The sequence below is a fragment of the Hippocampus comes genome, unplaced genomic scaffold (assembly GCF_001891065.2).
Source record: "Hippocampus comes isolate QL1 unplaced genomic scaffold, H_comes_QL1_v1.1 scaffold256, whole genome shotgun sequence".
Lineage (NCBI taxonomy): Eukaryota > Metazoa > Chordata > Actinopteri > Syngnathiformes > Syngnathidae > Hippocampus > Hippocampus comes.
The window spans coordinates 458,200-477,027 of NW_017806249.1; the positions used below are offsets into that span (position 1 = coordinate 458,200).

At 46.0% G+C, this 18,828-nt stretch overlaps 2 protein-coding genes across 3 annotated transcripts in view; both read left to right on the forward strand.

The window, feature by feature from the left end:
• The window catches only part of LOC109507773 (dystrophin-like), a 38,309-nt gene extending 21,799 nt beyond the window's left edge, over positions 1–16,510 (forward strand). The window contains exons 20-39 of the mRNA XM_019857421.1: positions 1,228–1,389; positions 2,017–2,127; positions 2,208–2,381; positions 2,459–2,614; positions 3,540–3,710; positions 4,743–4,922; positions 5,054–5,176; positions 5,305–5,475; positions 5,585–5,707; positions 5,802–5,936; positions 7,222–7,374; positions 7,933–8,103; positions 10,166–10,288; positions 10,397–10,569; positions 10,659–10,794; positions 12,797–12,972; positions 13,366–13,513; positions 14,848–14,961; positions 15,947–16,096; positions 16,484–16,510. Coding sequence (XP_019712980.1) covers positions 1,228–1,389; positions 2,017–2,127; positions 2,208–2,381; positions 2,459–2,614; positions 3,540–3,710; positions 4,743–4,922; positions 5,054–5,176; positions 5,305–5,475; positions 5,585–5,707; positions 5,802–5,936; positions 7,222–7,374; positions 7,933–8,103; positions 10,166–10,288; positions 10,397–10,569; positions 10,659–10,794; positions 12,797–12,972; positions 13,366–13,513; positions 14,848–14,961; positions 15,947–16,096; positions 16,484–16,510 — 2,877 coding nt within the window. The remainder of the gene's footprint in view (positions 1–1,227; positions 1,390–2,016; positions 2,128–2,207; positions 2,382–2,458; positions 2,615–3,539; positions 3,711–4,742; positions 4,923–5,053; positions 5,177–5,304; positions 5,476–5,584; positions 5,708–5,801; positions 5,937–7,221; positions 7,375–7,932; positions 8,104–10,165; positions 10,289–10,396; positions 10,570–10,658; positions 10,795–12,796; positions 12,973–13,365; positions 13,514–14,847; positions 14,962–15,946; positions 16,097–16,483) is intronic.
• Positions 16,511–16,884: 374 nt separating this feature from the next.
• LOC109507787 (dystrophin-like) overlaps positions 16,885–18,828 on the forward strand; it is a 37,500-nt gene continuing 35,556 nt past the window's right edge. For both annotated transcript variants that reach the window (XM_019857443.1, XM_019857442.1), the window contains exons 1-4: positions 16,885–17,053; positions 17,428–17,545; positions 17,834–18,045; positions 18,145–18,299. In XM_019857443.1, the coding sequence (XP_019713002.1) occupies positions 16,889–17,053; positions 17,428–17,545; positions 17,834–18,045; positions 18,145–18,299 (650 nt within the window). In that variant the 5' untranslated portion in view covers positions 16,885–16,888. The remainder of the gene's footprint in view (positions 17,054–17,427; positions 17,546–17,833; positions 18,046–18,144; positions 18,300–18,828) is intronic.

Consider the following 18,828-nt stretch of genomic DNA (forward strand, 5'->3'; position numbering starts at 1 on the left):
CTGACGCAGTAGGATAAGCACATAATCCCATTATAACGAGGTCCCACATTTAAAACCCATGCAGAGATAATTCAACTCTTGCATACTCTAATATGCCCCCCCCCCAACCCCAACCCCACCCAATGTCGGCTACATGTTGTTCACATTCCTGGCATGTTTGCCAAATCGAAAAAGTGCTTAATCGCCCCCGTGCAGCAAAATACGCAACGTGCGGGCTACACAACTGAGAGTATGTTTTTGGGAGCCAAAACGAAGTAGCGCGCTGCCACAGGGGATGCTTGTTATCAGTGGCAGTGTCAATCTTTCATATCTCTCAAGTTGTCGTTTCCTTTATTAGAAACTGAAACTGCTCAAATACGTGTGTGTGTGTGTGTGTGTGTGTGTGTGTGTGTGTGTGTGTGTGTGTGTGTGAGGAGGGATGTGGAGGCTAAAGGCTATACTTAGTCATGATCCTCGCGTTTGGGATTAGAATGCATCCAGCACACACATGACTTGAAACGCGTTGATGATGTAAATGGTCAGACCCTGGTAATCCCCAAAGCAAAGGCTCGGTCGGGAAGGGAAGCTGATTCTCGTCATGATGAGCGGGATCCGCGTTGAGACGCCTGCATGAGAGAGATGCCTCGGAGTCCATGCAGCGGGAGGGCGCACACCGGGCGCGGGAGCATGCTGGCGGTGGTGGGTGTTTGCTTTAGTCGTGTTTGTGTGTGTGTGTGTGTGTGTGTGTGTGTGTGTGTGTGTGTGTGTGTGTGTGTGTGTGTGTGTGCGTGCGTGCGTGTGCGTGTGTGTGTGTGTGTGTGTGTGTGTGTGTGCGTCTTTGTAGCAAACAGGACTTGGAAAAGCTTTTGCGCCTTCAGAAGTTGTCAGTCTCGTCATTCACACAATAACGTCTTTGAAGCCTGCACTGGATTGTAATAAAGAGAAGAGCATATTTGTTATCATTGAGGAGTTTTTCAGCCTGAACATGTTGTTGTGTTCGGCACTAGCCTCTGTACTGTCATCAGTGCTAGCACGTGCAGGGCATTACGCTTTACAACTGTGGGAGGAGTCAAGTAAGTGAAATTGGCACCCGTGTAAATGTTGTGGGCTGCTGATACGCTCCTTAAAAAAGGGGTTACAATGTATGCTTTGGGGTGAGATATCAGTATATATCGGAAAATAGATTTTGTTCTTAAAAAAAGGACAATAAACAGTTAATGGGATAATCGAACTTGTGTTTTTATCCAGGCGTCTCTCAGGCAGAAGGAACTGGCCAAAAGCCTCCAGTGGGCCCAGGAGAATGACAAGACGCTCGTGTCCATCCAGGAGTCTCTGGCCAACACTGACCGCCACCTGAGGGCATACTTGGCCGACAATATTGATGCTCACCAGATACCTCAGGAGGCTCAGGTACTGTCGCCATGGCGTTGCAGTTGCCATCGATTTCGTGCCCTGAGAATGCAGTGACCTGGATGAGGGAGAATTTTCAATCATGGTGAATCCATGGGTCATTTGCCTTTACTTTAGCATAAGACTGAACAATAAAAGGTAAATGTTTATGTGTAATAAATCTGATGTTGTTTATGGCAATACAGAATAGTTCATTGCTTCTCTTCGTTAAAAAAAACAAAAACAAGAGAGGATTTTGAAAAATAGTCACACATTAAATCGCAGTTGCAATGTTGAGTGGGGGGTTGGGGGGGACAATCAGAATTAGATTATTTTTCAAAATTGTGCAGTAGTCTTATTGTTGAAGAACTATTTGAAAAACAAACAAAAACATAATCACCTTAACCAACGTAAAATGAAAAAAAAAATAAAGCTTTAAGCAAACATTCCATTTTATTTTGAAGGTGCACCTTTTAATAAGCCTTATACCGAGTGCAAATTAAATTATTTGTGCTCAATACGGTAGCTCTTGCTACTCTCTACTCACTTCTCGTGGTCCAAACGGGGAGCAACATCAATCGTGAAGAATCGTCTCCATCTTAAATCTTCATGATGAAAAGCTGTCACTTTGAATGACTTTTTATGCAGAAGATCCAGTCAGACTTGAGTGGCCATGATGCATCCTTGGAGGAGATGAAGAGAAAGAATCAGGAAAAGGAACCGTCACAGAGGATGACTGGACAGATAGAGCTGACACAGGTGCCCCTTTTCAAACCAAACACATACACACGCTCACGGCCAAGTACTCATGTACTCCAACCAATTCCGTCCAAAACTAGAAAATGCTGACCGACGTGTGGACCAAGTTCCGCCTCTTCCAGAAGCCGGCCAACTTTGAAACTCGCCTGGCTGAGTGCGAACGCGTGCTCGCCGGAGTCAAAGGTCAGGTGGGGGTGCTGGACATTCGCAGTGTAGAGCAGGACGTGGTGCAGTCTCAGCTGGAGCAGTGCATGGTGCGTGTCCCGAGCACACGGTTTGGATTCGTCGACGGACAAAATGACGACGACGTCTGCTCTCTTCGGTGTCTTAGAAGTTGTACAAGGTGCTGAGCGAGGTGAAAGGCGAGGTGGAGACGGTGATCAAAACGGGCAGGCAGATCGTGCAGAGGCAACAGACCGAGCATCCCAAAGAGCTGGACGGGCGCGTGACGGCGCTCAAACTGCTGTACAACCAGCTCGGAGCGCAGGTGTTAGCACACACACACACACACACACACACACACACACACACACACACACACACACACACACGCATCACGCTAACTCGACCTGGCAGTTGCCTTACCAGCTTCACATGGATACTGAGAGATGTTCCCACCTACATGAAATTTTCTAAATTAAAAAAAATACTGAATAAATTTTTTTTTTAAAAATTGAAAATGTATTGCCACTGATACTGATGAGCATTTCATGGCCACCGGGGCCGTTCTTGCAGACACAATCGCAGGAGACTTTCATAATGTAAATTTCCCCAGTGTGGGATAAATAAAGGATATCTTAATCGGAAAGTGACCTCCTAAATTGCAGTCATTTTAGTGTTTTGGTTTTTCTCGCAGAGGGCCACAAATATGTGAGAATTTTCATGTCTTAATGCACCGTTTGTATTCAAATGTCTGTTGCGTTCATGGTTATAACCCCACGACCACCGTTAGCCTGTCGATGGTGTTTTGCATTGTGTGTTAGCACTAAGCTAGTGGATGTGGACGACTACCTGTACAGGTCATCGAAATTCGAAAACATTTCCTTCCTCAAATATTTTGCCAAAAGAGGTTCATCACTATAAAACAAAAATGGACATGATGGTGGCATACGTGATGATATTTTAACCGTAAATATTATTCAGTCTATGTTCTTTATCGTGGAAGCTAATCATCAGTAAGTGTCCCAAAAAGCCCCTGAAAAATTAAAACACAGGCAGTTTGTTTGTTTGTTTTTCATTTGGGGGCCGGGGGCCTTTAAAAAGGTTTTTTTTTTTGTTTTTTTTTTGTTTTGCTGATTAAGTCCTACTTTGTCAACAAATAATTTTGCTTTTATGCCTGATTGAAAACAATGCCAGATGGTCCCACAATAGCATGAGTCAAAATTGTCTTTTTTTTTTTTTTTTTTTTACAGATAACAGAGAGTAAATTGGAGCTAGAGAAGAGTCTGAAGCTGTCCCGGAAGCTTCGCAAGGAGCTCATTGGGCTGACAGAATGGCTTGCGGCCACTGATGCAGAACTGACAAGGCGTTCCGCTGTCGACGGTGTGCCCAGTGACCTGGAAGCTGAGGTGGCGTGGGCACAGGTACACTTGTTACAAAAACAAGATAAGGCTGCGTTCACGCCGCAGGTCGTAATGCTCAATTTGGATGCTGGCATGAAATCCGCTTTGTGTGCGGGTGCGGGTGCATGTGCGGGTGTGTGTGTGTGTGTGTGTGTAAGCGTTCACATTTCACACTAAATGCGACCGCAGTCTGTGTGGTGTGTGAACCAAATGCGTCCCAAAAGTGAGCCACATCCGCAGATGAAGAGACGACGTCACTCACAATGTCGTGTTTACGGAAGGAAAGTGGTCCAGCGAGTCGGTTCTCATCTTTTTATCATCTCATGTCAACTGAGGAGCAATGCGAAAGGAGGTGTAAATATTTTGGAAAATAAGGCGAGTCTTTTTGATCTCCAGAGACGTCTACTAAAGGCGACGCCACGTCATTGCTGCGCTTAATTAATGACCCGCCTGTGTGGCTGAATGACGACCATCACCATAAACGTCCACTTGATGATTCATGTTTCAAGGGGGATCGAATTCAAGTCAAATATAAAGTCAATACTATTACTCAAAGCAACTTTGGGACAATTCAGCCTCCAACCGAAGCACTCCCTCCCGCACGGAGCTCATTTTGGGTTATGGGTGACGTATTGGTCAGATATATGCAACCCAGACTGAGGTCACATTGCATAAAATTCTCGATGTATCCGATCTAGGAGCACATATGAAAGTAATTCAGGTCGGATTTGAAAAAGAATTGGAATTTAGCCATTCCGATTGTAATAAAAGGATCACGTGGAGGTCGCATCTGGGCAAAAAAATCCAATCTGGAAACAAATGAAATGAAACGACGCATGATGGTGCACAAGTAGGCAGCACAGCGATAACATTTAGTCACTGTATCATAAACGCTCCATTATAAATAAGTTGATTTCTGGGCTAACAATGTTCTACTGTCAAGCCATAAGGGCTGTTTTAACAAATTCGACGAAAATTTGTTTTTGTTCTTTGAAACTGCTCACTCTAGCAACAATGACTCACTTGCCAATTTTTCCATCTTACCCAATGCAGTCCATCCATGCTGAGACAGAGAAACGCCAGCCACAGCTGCAGGCCGTGGTGGATCTGGCCGAGGCCCTGAAAGCCGTTCTTCGGGTCCATGGCAGCCTAGTGGACGACAAAGTCAGCCTGCTGCACTGCAATTGGATTGCTGTCACATCCCGAGCGGAGGAATGGCTAAACCTGCTGCTGGTGGGACCGCGCTTCAAATGCTGGTTTTGTTTTGTTTTTTTTAGTTTAGCTTCTCTGTCAGATCTAAAAATGACACGTTATCCTGAAAATAGCAGCATCGTTTGCACCAAAGTCCATCACCTTGTCTTCAGGCCTACCAGCAGCAGATGAGGAAGTTAGATGGACAGATTGAGGAAGTGAACAGATGGATCGACGGAGCGAATAAAAAGATGGATGAGCTCGACGACCGGGGACCCAATGATGCTTCGATAAAGGTGGCTATATTTCTGTCCGTTATTTGTCAGCAATTATAAAAATACTAAATGGTTAAATATGATAATAAAGAAGAAGAAGGTTGAAATCATCATTCAAGCTCTTTACCCTGTTTTTATTTTTTTCTCAGGTCCTGCGTGCCGAGCTGGAGCTGACGAGGAAAAAGATGGAGGAAGTGAAAACGTTGGCACAGGAGCTGATGACAACCAGGGGGGAGGATTGCCAGGCCCAGGTGGGGCCTAAAGTGGAGCTTTTGACCCAGAGATTTGACACGATTGCACAACGCATCGCCTCCGGACTGGTGGGACACGACAACAAGCAGCAATCGTTTTTTTCTAAATCTATTTATGACAGCTTCATGACTGCTGTAAGATGCTGACAAAATCTTTCCTGACAAAAACACATTTCAGACGGCAGCATCGGCCAAAGAACTGGAGCAGTATCACCGCGAAGCTCAGATTTGGTTGAATCTCCTGGAGGAGGAAGCAAAACAAGGCGAGAACCTCAAGGAAGACGACTTCAGGGAAAACAAGGTCACTGAAATATGGAAGAGCACCGGAACCATCTTTGTGACGTTTGACCCACGAGTCCAAAGACTTGATGATTCATGTGTGTCGGCGGGTGTAGGACTGCGAGGAAGGTGCGGTGAAGGAGTTATTGTTGAGAGGAGAGAATCTGCAGAAGAGAGCCCCAGATCAGGACAAGAGAGAACAGATCAGACTGAAACAAAAGCAGCTCGGCAACAAGTACCAAACCGTCAAGGTAACGCGCACGTAACCATCAGCGGCTCATTTGAAAACTTGGCCTCATGTGCATGGTAAGAAGAGATTGAAATGTTTTGGTACCATCTCCAGATACATTTAGTTCAGGGTATCCCAAAAATCACTCTCCACTTCTTTTTTTTTTTTTTTTTCTCATTTGGTCTGTTTGTGCTGTTCTGTTCGAATGCGTAGCGCGGCAAGTATCTACTGCCATTGATAACGTTTTTCAAACTGCCCTTGAACTGCAGTCGGCCACAGAACAATTTCTTGACAGGTGACAATTTTGCAACGCTGTTTCAATCGCTGCTGGGTCAAAAGTAACGCCGATTGTGTGAAGTCGCCGACCCGGCGCCGGGTCCAAACGTGACCGAGGCGATGCCGGGGTTAGCGCATTGGAATGAGGATTTGACCCAGCGTGTTGGGTCAAAATTGTGATCAAGCAAGGGGTAAAAATGAGCCACATGGAAGAAATAAGTTGGTAAGGGTATCCCTATGGCTGGGTTGAAAAGTAATACACGTTTTACTTCCTCTTAGAAAAAGAAGAAGCACCACAGTGAGGCGCCCGCATGATATATTTCGCACAGTTTTTACACTGGCCGCCCTTGCTGACGCCAACGAGCAGGCCCTTTGCCCCGACCGGGATTTGAACCCTGATCTCGGGGTCCAAAGTCAGCCGCCAGCAACAACATCGAAGAACGTTAGAGTAAATCCACTTCAACTTCGGTACACAAAAAATAAAAATTGTGACCACTTTTAGCGCTTCAGCGCACCCAAATCCAGTCTTCAATCCAATCTGCTGGGTTGCCCCGCCCCCCAAAAAATAACCCAACATTGAGTAAAAGTAACCCAATCTGCTCAAAATCCACAGCGACCCAAGCGAGTGGGTTAGGAAAACAACATTTGCATTTTTTTTTTGTCTGATGTCAATTGGTGAGGCGTGGGCAGGGGGAATCATACTGCGAAGCTAAGTTGTCAAATGCTAATGGCCTCACATCGGTCCAAAAATAACCCCCCGAAAAGAAATAGAAAAAGCAACGTGCATGGAAGTTTTGGGACACCTTCTATAGAGGTGCCATGTATGTATGGCTTGTTTATAACAGCCCTCGAATATGGCCGCCGGTAGTGCATTGTGGGTAATTGCTAAAAGGACGGAGCCCTATATAGGCAGCTATGAATATTTTTAGGGTGACGTCAATTATTCGCCGCGGGGCTTGCTCCCTCAATGGACGCCTCGCTGTTTCCATTGTTGTATTCAGTCTACGTGAAAGCCGTGTGTGCGTGTGCAGGACCTTCGCGTGCTCAGGAACAGGAAGGCGCTCGCCATTGCCCCTCAGTGGTACCAGTACCGAAGGAAGTCACATGACCTCCTGGCCTGGCTGGACGACATCCAGCGAAGTGTCGATCAGCTGCCCGACCCTGCGGAGGGCGAGAGGGTCAAGGTGACAACGCGCGCGCGCACGCACGCACACACACGCACACACTTTCTACACATAGCACATGTTTGATTTCTTTTTCTGTCACCGTGACCTGAAGGTGCAACTTGTTGATGTCAATGCTCTCCACACACTTGCTTTATTTTGTCTCTGTGGAAGCCCCCACGTGCCCCCTCAACCCCACACTGTTCTCCACCCCACCTTCTGACGTCACATGTTTGTCTTTCGCTTTCAGATGATCACTATGACATTTCGCTAAGTGGACATCATCCTTGCCTCTCAGTGCCATCACTGAAATTCCTCACTGCTTTGTCGTTTGTTTTTGTCCACATGCTTTCTCCAGTACACACACAGGCACACACACACACACACACACATTTGCACATTCCAGTGATTGTACTCCTCATCAATGCTAATAAAGTCTCACTTAAGAATTGTCACGGCCGTATTTGTCTCACTCTGCTTCCCCTTAGAAATCGCAGAAAGCCCCCCCTCCCCGTGTGCACACACACGCATGCACGCACGCACAGCAAATGACGTCCTCGGTTGGTTTTCGCCCACTAGGAAATTGTCTCACAGACGGCCCGGAAGAAGGAGGAGCTTAAGGAGGTGCAGGGCTTAGCCAATCAGCTCTCAGAGGCTGGAGCCGCCAGTCTAGTGGAGCCCCGGCAGCTCCAGCTCAACACACGCTGGGCCGAGGTGGAGGGCAAGCTCAAACCCTTTCAAAGGCAATGTGTGAGTTCCAGTAGGCACCACTTCTCCTCTATGCTAACAGACGACTTTTAAGCTCCGCAATAACACAAATTTTGAACCGCACCGCGTGACTCACTAATTATTACTAACATTTGCCCATCTGGGTGGTCAAACAGGTGCTATTCTAAAGTCCTGGCCCCGAAATGTTGGCGTGCGGATATTGATAACAACAAACTATCGTATTCAAAGTAAACAAACATGAGGTGCTGTCAGTAGAATCTAGTTGTAATAACACCTGTTTAAAAAAAAAAACACAGAATACAATATGTACAAAGTATAGAATCCTTCTCCCTCCAAAATCATCACATTTTCAGGAGACCCTAAAAATGAGGACCGAATCTACCAAAAGAAAAAGTTGTTCTACCTTTTTCTGTTCTTTAGTAATGAGCAGTACATCCTGGGCTAGTTTCACCAAAAAACGCCAGTTTCTCACCAAAAACCAAGAGAAAACAAGCTTTTTGTGAACATAAACATGTCAAGCAGAACAGGGACTTTGACGCTCATGTCATTTTGCATTTGTGACACCTCAAACTATAATACAGCAAAAACAAGACTCAGAAACGGCATAGCTTGAATTGAACCTGACTGGCTTTTTCACCTGGTGTTCGTCATTCGCGTCATGAGCTGTGTCATCTTTTCTCCAGAATGTGACACACACTTTCTACTACCTACCGTGATGCATCGTCTTTTTATACCATACCTACACATGCTCTATTTGAGTGCAAGATGCCTAGACTTGTCCAACACGTTGGCATTTTTCTCCTTTTAATCGACGTGACAAACCGAGATTCACCGCCCGATCTTTACCGTCTACTCAAAAGCTGTGCTGATCTCAAATCCAAAGCAATACAACACCGCCATCTACAGGGTTCTATATGGTATTACAGTGTTTTATACACCCTAATTTGACAGACAATCTGGTTTAGGCCGTCGTCCATGTGCAACCTGTCGAAAATCGTACTACGATGCGCCGGTGAAAGTAAGTGGTTGGATTGCAGTTGCAGAAAAGATGAACATCCACAGCAGCAAACAAGTTACCCGAGCCTCTATGCTAATTTTAAAGCTTATGGATCTGAATGGCTGAATTTTAATCACAGTTCCTGTTTTTAGTTTCTCCACCATGTGTTCGGTGTTACTTGAAAGAAAAGTCACGTCCAAATCTCATTGGTTTCTCCGTCTGCTTCTGTGTCACCGCATGCCAACCAATGACATGATGCAGTCTGCCGATGTGCCAATCACTGACAATGTATGTATGCCTCCATCTAATCATCAGCACCCACCAGCATCCACTTATGGTGATGAGCTTGGACAAAATGCGCATCTCATTTTGTTTGAAGTGAGAGCTCAGACGGCCGCGTCGAGTGTTCTCAGATTAAACGTACGTTGCGAAGGCGGACGCTGCAACGTGTTTCTGAAGAACACCTCGTTGGTCAGCGAGACGTGTGCCGTTTGTTCCCCTGCGCTGTTTCGCTTTTATTCCAGCTTCTGTCGGGAATACACACGCAGATGTGAATTTTGTCCAAGTCGGCGTCGTCATGGTGAAAGTGTTTTTGTCATACACTTGTGACCCGAGACAACCAATGCACTCGTCGCACCTGGGGGGGGGGGGGGATACGAGAGCCCCATTAGTTCTTGCCGCCAACATGAACTACACTCATGCTCAAATGGTTGACATGAGGACAAGAAACACTTCTGAGTCGTATGATGCAGGCTCTCTCAACTTCGTTCACGATTGAGTCGTCGGTGAATGCTGAGAGGTGGGCATGTTTGGATGGGAAGTGCGAACGGATTGGATTCACTTGGCTTCGTATTAACCGGCGCTATGTTAATTTGGTCAGCAACTCTCAGCATTCACTACTTTTTAGTCACGAAAGTCGTAAACAGTCACACTTTCCTGTCGATATAGCAATTCCGAAAAGTCTCTTAACTGCATGCAAAAATATGGATTCCAGATTTTTTTTCGTTTGTGACTTGGCTCTGGTTTTGTGAATATAGTGCATGCTCATTTCGGTGTGTGTTTGTGTGTCCGCGCGCGCGTGCGCAGGATTACCTGGCGGAGCTGCAGGCGCTGCTAAATTCCGTGGCGGAGGCGGACTTCAAACTGAGCTCCCCGGAATACTGGCCCGCGGCTTATTACGACCTCCCTCAACAGGAGCGCTGCCTGAAGGTCAGTGCCACTTGCCGTGTTCGAGTCGCAAAAACACCCCAACTGAACCAAACGCGCAAAGCCTCGTTTCAAAAAGGGAGATTGTGACCTCCAGTCATCTGCACACAGGAAGTCAGAGCAATCATTGACAAACTGCGTGCTCCGGTGGAGGCGGCGCTGTCTCGCAGACAGGAAGTGGCGGCCACCGCCCGACCTCTGGAGGGCCAGCGGATCCACCAAAGCGCCACCCAACTTGGAACCAACTGGGACAAACTGAACAAGCTGCACAAAGAGCGGCTCACGTAAGTGAGAAGAAAAACGTTGAAGGAGATGATGACGTGGCGGTTGGAAGAAAACTGAACGCCGGGTGTGTTTGCGTGTGCACTTTAAGGCTCTGGCAGGACTGCAACACCAATTGGCACAAGTTTGTAGCAGACCAGAGGGCGCTCGAGGAATGGCTTCATGAAGCTGAGGGTGCCCTCAAGCTAGCCGAGAGCGAGCCGGCAGCACCAAGGCAGCACCTCAGGGTATCGCACACGCCCCCCCGCCCCCCAAAAAAAAATAGCTTTATTTGATGTAGAATATATAACGCTTGAAACTCTCGCTCCGTATTGTTACCGTGCATAAACTGCAACATAGGAAGAAGGCAGCTAGAGAGTTAGCAAGCCGAGGTTTCTGAAAGACACTCGGCCCAAGATGACCAAGATAGCTGATGTCAGCGATCAAAAGAAATGTGTCCAGTCCAATTTGCAGGTATCTGTGATCAGCCCTCACACTCCTCACGCGCAGACAGCCATGCGGAGGAGACCATCTGCGAGTTGATACCCAATCTGCCCCTCCAACCTCTTTGAATGCACGGCCTGCATATTTAATTCAAAACTCTCCACACATCTTTTGTCAACTATCTGAAGCAGCAACAATGTTCGGTGTGAGGCTAAACACACTCTTGATTTAGTTCTAGTGTCCAATTTCGGGCCTGATTTACTACAAGTATATGCCACCCGTTTCATTTGGCACATTGTCGGAGAAGTAAATGCAAATCCAATTTGAATGTGGCACACGCCGTGCGATTTATCAAACCTGGCTTTGATAAATTGCCCCGGCTGATTTGGCATGTGAAAGGCAGGTGCTCGCCGTCCCCGCTGTTTGACTGCGGTCACGTCGGAGAGGAATAGACGCAGGAAAAAAAATGAGAGGTGACGCGGTTAGTCAAGTACAACTTTATTGTCAAATGCGCACAACATACAGCACAGATGAAATTTCTTCCCTCTCAGAGAGGAATAGACGCAGGAAAAAAAAATGAGAGGTGACGCAGTTAGTCAAGTACAACTTTATTGTCAAATGCGCTCAACATGTTGCACAGATGAAATTTCTTCCCTCTCAACCAGACAACAAGAGGAGCCGCTGCGGGCACCCGTGCCGCCAACAAAAGCACAGTTAACATCAAATGACAAAATAATACAACGCAACACAAAACACACAGACAATCGTGCAATCTGAACCACTTTTCCTGCAGACACTTGATTGTTTGAAACAGTGAGAGATGAAAGAGGAGCGAATCAAAGGGTCCGTTCCACCAGCGGATCAAAGAAGTCATGCTGAAAATGTGCACACGTCTGCTACAGGCTAAGTTTGAAAGCAAACAAGAAGCTGTAGCGAAAAAGAGATTGGCTCACATCTGCTGTCCCATGTAAATCCGCTTCAATTCCGAGCTGCGACTCCCACTTCCACAAACGCATCGGCGCTCTGCGCTCCTTTAACGTAACATAACATGTCTTTTACGCTCATGTAAATATTTTTAAAATGCCAGGGACAAAATCCAGCACAATATATCATCTATTCAGCAATGCAATTTGGGAGCTATTAAATAATCGAAGAAGGAGTCATGTCACATCGGCGACGGCACAACTCCATTCAACCCTGCATTCGGTGCGTTTGGGTCATTTCGGCGCCCTGTGAGAGTAGGTGCTGGCCTCCTCCCAGTTTTAACACCACATTATGCAGGGCTTGCAGATATATCGAATTCCCACTTACTTGGGATCAGTTAAACAAAGCATCATACGTTTTTTTTTTAATGCTGTCTTTCCCAGAATTATTGGAGCGATAGATATCTTTTCTGTAACTCAGTAGAAGCATCATAAGTTTTTTTTTAATGCTGTCTTTCCCAGAATATTGGAGCGATAGATATCTTTTCTGTAACTCAGTAACATGTTTGCTCGCCTCTGCCGCTAACACGTCCAATTCATTCACTTCAAACTTCATTTTGTACTCGCGGTGCTCTCCCGAACATTCCATGGTGAAAACCGTCGTCTTTTTTTCGCGAACGCGCAATTTAATGCCTCAGTAAATCAGGCGCTCATTTTGCACTCGCGGTGCTCTCCCGAAATATTCCATGGTGAAAATCATCGTATTTTTTTCATCGGCGAGTGTGCGAACGCGCAATTTAATGCCTCAGTAAATCAGGCGCTTCGTGAGCAAGGAGTAGAAAATTCAAAAGTCTTTATTGGGTGTGCGTGTGCGCTTTTGCAGGACCTGACAGAAGCGATACCGCTGCAAGAAGCGGCGTTGAACAGAGTGACCTCTGCAGGCGAGGACATCAGCCGGATGAGTACGCCGGATGATGTCTCCCGCCTCCGAGCGCAACTCAAATTCCTCACTGCTCGCTGGGCGCATGTCTGCGAGCAGCTCAATGAGCGCCAGAGAAGGTGCGTGTGGTGTTTGTATTTTTATTTATTTATTCTGGGGGCGATACACAAAAAGGCGGTCGGGATTTGATTCCATTGCCACCGTCAACATGCACTCTTCTGCTGCACTGCCATTCGCGTTCATGTTTCAAGTCCGACTTACCTTCCTGCACGCTATTCGTCGACCCTCATCGGTTGACTTTTGAGTCCCTGTTCATGCAATCATTGGGTGATTTATAGTCCATGTCAATCATTTTATCAGCACTACTGATTGAGACGGGGCGATAGAAAGCGGAAAAGGAGAAGTTGGGCGACCAGCGGGAGGGACGAGAGAACGATTGGCACGACGACAGCCAGTGTCATCGACAGTCATATTTTATAAGCCCATCATGACAGCGACGTCCTGTCCCGCAGATCGGCCGAAGCGCGCACGACAGCGGCACATCTGCAGGAGACGGTGGGTTCCATGATGGGTTGGCTCAACAAGGTGGAGGGGCTTCTGGGAATCCCTCTGCAGCCTGCTGAGCCTCAACACATCAGAGACACGCTGGGCCAAGTGCAGGTACTCTCGACAAACACAGTCACAGGTCACCACTGCGTGTGTGTGTGTGTGTGTGTGTGTGTGTGTGTGTGTGTGTGTGTGGAAAGCCTTTTGAGCATTTATTGTCTTGAATATCCATATTAAGACGCAGTATGTTCTTTGTCTTCAACTAGTCTGGCAAATTTGGCATACTAGTAGGACAACCACATGTGACTAGTGAGACAACGGTGCACAATTTGACTAATGCAGGCTACTTGTATACTGGTGACATTATAAAAATCGACTAGTTAACATCTAGACCTTGATGAATACCAGTAGCTCTGTACACCAGTGGTCCTCAACCTTTTTTGCCCCACGGATCGGTTTAATGTCAGACAATATTTTCTGGGACCGGCCTTTAAGGCCAGATAAATACAACAAAATATGTTATGGCCTGCATGAAAAGTGTGGTATTTTCGTAACATCATAATAAACACAAATCATCCTATCCTATCGGGCTGCAACACTCTCTGGTCGCTATGGTAATGTTTAAATGTGCCTTCAAAATAAGATAAAACGCAAATACAAAGTGCATGAAAAAAATACGACTCACCATCACCGTCTATTATACAGCGTGGGCTTGGTGCGTGGGAATCTCCCGTTGAGATAAAGCCGTATTGTAAGTCAGACTCCTGATACTGTCTATTAAATGTCACCTTCTTTTTCTTGGAAGTCGTCAGCTCCTCTTCAGTCTCCTGGTTGGGCCTTTTCCCCTTCCCAAAGACACTTTCCAAAGATGGTTGTTTTTTTACTCATTTTGCGAGCCCCTCGGTTTCATTTTAGCGGTAACCGATCACTTGACCGAGAAGCGCGCCTTCACCTGCATCAAGAGTGACATACTGTAGGCGGATGTAACAGAGAATCCGGTATTTTTTCAAAATAAAATATCATTCAAGTTCCGAAATGTATAAAATGGAAGTAATGTAAATTATTTTGCTATGAAGCTGCGTCGCGTCAAGACAACTCTAAATCGGCGACGAGACACTATAAGTCAGCGCAAAATCGGGCTACATTCGTGTCATCTAACGTCACCGTTAATGTTACAAGTAAGATGGAGTCATTCTAGTAGCACACTCGACTGTTTTACCGGTAAGGACAAAGTCTGTACTATTACACGAATCTTAAATTGCATATCAAGGACATTGAACAACGCCTTAAAGGGCTTTCGATACATACTTTGTGAGTGTATACATGTACATGTCATCATCATCATCATCATCATCCCAAAATTTGCTGCCTTCCATTGTTTCAAGAAAAAGTATTCTACTTTTGCACGAACATTAATGCACGCGGGCGCGTATTCTTTAATTTGTCAGGCTTGTGTGGAGGAACTTCCGCGCAAGAAAGCAGCGGTGGTGGAGCTGAACATGCGACAGATTCCCGCCGACAAACAAAAAGACATCCGGATCATCAACACTCGCTGGGAACAGGTTTGCATGCGGCACAATCAGAATTCTATGGCCAACAAATCAATGATCCGGCACTCCGTGGCTTCTGTATTCCGTATTTTCCGCACTAAAAGGCGCACCTAAAAGCCTTCCATTTTCTTAAAAGCTCACAGCGCGCCTTAAAATCCGATGCGCCTTGTGTATGGTCATTACGGTAAGATGCCGACCCCAAAATGGCTCCTTGCTAGAGACATGCTTACAACACAGAGTTGAAACTTAAGGCGATCGGTTTTGCAGTTGAACACGGAAATCGAGCAGCGGCAAGAGAGTTCATCGTTAACGAGTCAATGTTGTAACTTGCTGTTGGTTAAGTGAACGGTGTCGCTGCTTTATTAAGGAAGTTTTACTGACATCTGATCGTCACTATATGAATCAGGGTGTAGTGTTCTGTTTGCATTTCCTTGAGCGTAGCGGGATCGTCACTATATGAATCAGGGTGTAGTGTAGTGTTCTGTTTGCATTTCCTTGAGCGTAGCGCCATCTCGTGGATGCATTGTAGATTGTGTCTTATAATGCGGTACGTCCAATATATGACAACAATTACAAACAGGCCATTCATTGAAGGTGCGCCTCATAATCCGCTGCGCCTTTTAGTGTGGAAAATACGGTACTGTGACTGAAAGGATTTTTTAAAAGATTAGATAAGAAGATAAGAAGCCCTTTATTCGTCTCACAACGGAGAAATTCCCAATTCGCAGCAGCAAAGTTATGAAAGGAAGAAGTAGAAGAACAAAATATAGGAACTGCTGTAAAGGCAGCCACTCTCGCGGCGCCATCTTGGAGTCAAATTAACAAAATAATACGACACATGTTCAATTTGAAAGTGAGCTCGTCATCTTGGCCGACAGAACGAAATGCGATTCCCCTTATCACAAGATAGAGCAGCACTCAAACAATTTTGACGTTTGAACGTTGTGGTCATGCAGTGGAGCGATAACTTTCCATGCACCGCTTTGTCCTTCTTTAGGTGTCCAAGGCTCTGCCTGAACGACAGCTGGAGATTGAGAATCTGCTGAAGGAACTGGATGGGCTTCAGGTTCAGTTGGACTATCTGTCCAGCTGGGTGTTCAGAACCAGAACACATCTGGAGCGCAATCCAGAGGAACACCCGCCTGGCGTACGACACACACACACACACACACACACACACACACACACACACACACACACACACACACACAAAATGAAATCGATGTTGGAAGACGGTCAATGCACACACTCTCTTACTTGAATCGTTTTGGACCCTTATCTATGCCAGATGCGCATTCATGACAGTGAAAGCCCTCTCACTGATGCAGCACAAATACATTGCACAATATAATGAAATTATCCCCTTTAAAAAAAAATCTGAATTGCTATTTTGCACAGATGAAAAACAAAAACTTGACAAAAGAGAAGTTGCTACGGCAGTGACGTGACTGTGCAGTTAATTGGCGATACGCACCTTCCTTAGTCAGCTTCATTGTCCCAGTCTTTTTAGGACTCCACCTCACTATTATATCAGGAGAACGCCTCTTTCAGTTTGCTCTAGTACACCACTGTACATTGCATTTTGCAGTGATCCAGGTGAACCAGAGGCAGAATTCGGAACTACAGCAGAGATCTACGCATATCGGGTGGAGCAAGAGTACGGCATCGAGACGGTCAAAGTGAAAGCCGTGGGCAGGCAGAGATTCAAAGTCCACGAGATAAGAACTCAAGCAGATGGGTATGTTGGAATGGTCTCATAAATCACGAACCAAACTTTATATCTGTTAGTTCATAGATTATTTTTAGATTTTTTTTTTTTTTAATGATTTATAGACCTTGTGTGTGCTTCTTTTACAAACTTTGGATGCTCGTCTTTGGTGAGTGTTGAAGTGATTTCATGATGCAATGTGATCTGTAACCTTGTGTGGCGCCAGATGAAATGCTAACGGGGAGCGCCCAGGCCGATTCTGCCGCTTTGGCACAGTTCAACAAGTCATGGGCGGAGCTCACCGACTGGCTGACCATGCTGGACAACATGGTGCAGAACAAGCGCGTCGTCGTGGCGGACCTGGATGACATCAATGAAAATATTGGCCAGCTCAAGGTCACCACATCACAGTTCCTATTAATCAGTCCCTGCACATCATTCCAACCAGCCACTACCATGGCGTTTTAAAAATTACATTCACGGGGACTAAATATGGACCACCCCTGGTGTCAAGGTATGAAAAAAACAATAGTGATAATCTGTCGCCTCATTTTGGTCATCTGTCCACTCAGTTGACCCTCTCTTCTAGATATGATAAAACGGAGGGTAGCAATTACAAAACTGAGGGTACCGATTAGTAAATTGCTGCTTCAGATGACTAAACCGGGGGTACATATTGTCAACAAATATCCTTTTTCTCATACCTGGCACCAGGTGTCCTCTGTATTGACACGCAGAAATACCTAAAAGGTTGCTTGTGATGGGTCCAGGCATCCTTGCAGGAGCTAGAACACCGACGCCCTCTGCTGGAGAGACAAGTCACTGCAGCCCAGAATCTCAAGAACAAAACCGGCAACCAGGAGACACGAAACGCCATCACCGAGCGCAGTAAGACGCATTCCCAATTGGTCAGAGATGGCTAAAGTGCTCACGCTGTACTTCAATAGACAGTCAGTTACTTGGGTAAAACAAATTCAGCATGGCATGAACCTATTTCGCCCACTATACTGGATACGAATATCATCCTTATCGTTTTTACTGAAACAACACACATTAGTAGACTTAACTTTTTGCGGGATCATTTTAAATGTGAATTTTCTCATTTATCTGAAGAAACTCTTCGGTAACCGATGAATACGTTCTGAATTTGCTAATATGTGACTTTTTGTTTGGTAGTTGACCGGCTTCAGACACACTGGGAGGACTCGCTGCTTAAACTCTCAGCCAGAATCAAGCAGCTTCACAACATGCTGCAGGACTCCACGGAGTGGTTAAATTCCAAACAGAGGGTGGACGCTCTGATCAAGCGGGCCATCGAGAGGCTGGAGTCCTGGCAAGAGGTCACCTACACGGTGGATGCTGTTGCAAGACAGAATGCTGAACTCAAGGTGTGCTCCAGATCACGTTTGATCACTCATACTTTTGCCAGCTAATTCCTTCCCCAATTCGTGATTCGCTGTTGTTGTTGCGCCTTTTCTCCCCTTCAGTGCTTCGCAAACGACCTACGACAGTGGCAGGGTCAAGTGGATGAAACCAACGTGTTGGCCGACAAACTGCTGACACGTTACGCCAACGACGACACACACAAAGTGACCCAAATTCATGGCAACATTGTGGCCACCTGGACACACATCAGCAAGCGGTGCGTGCACATTTTCCGTACGCTGCAGTTATGCCCACGAGGCAAATAGTGGCAAATGCCAAAGCCACTTTAACACCCACGTTCAAACCAGTTCGAACTATTAACTGTGAAAATGGAAAAGCTAGCATATTTCCATGTAAAGCAATTCCCAGTTAATATTACTAGAAATGAGATGACCAAATAAGCCACCCGCCCGCCGCAGACATTTCGCACCACATCCTGATAAACTGAGCGTTTGCCTCCCAGCGGCCAGTAGCCTCAACAAGTAAAAAAAACAGTTTCATATTGAAGCAGAGGTGGGTAAAGTCACCAAAAACTATACTCAAATAAGACTACTGGTACTTTTGAATCATTAGGAGTTAAGGAAAAGTAAAAAGTAGTCATCCAAATAATCACTCGAGTAAAAGTAAATAAGTATTCAGTGAACTCAAGTACTGAGGAGCTGATGGGTGAGTCACTTTGGATGTTTTTTTTTTGTTCATCAAAGAAAAATCGTGCCCGAGCAGGAAGTCTCGCACACCCCCCCCCC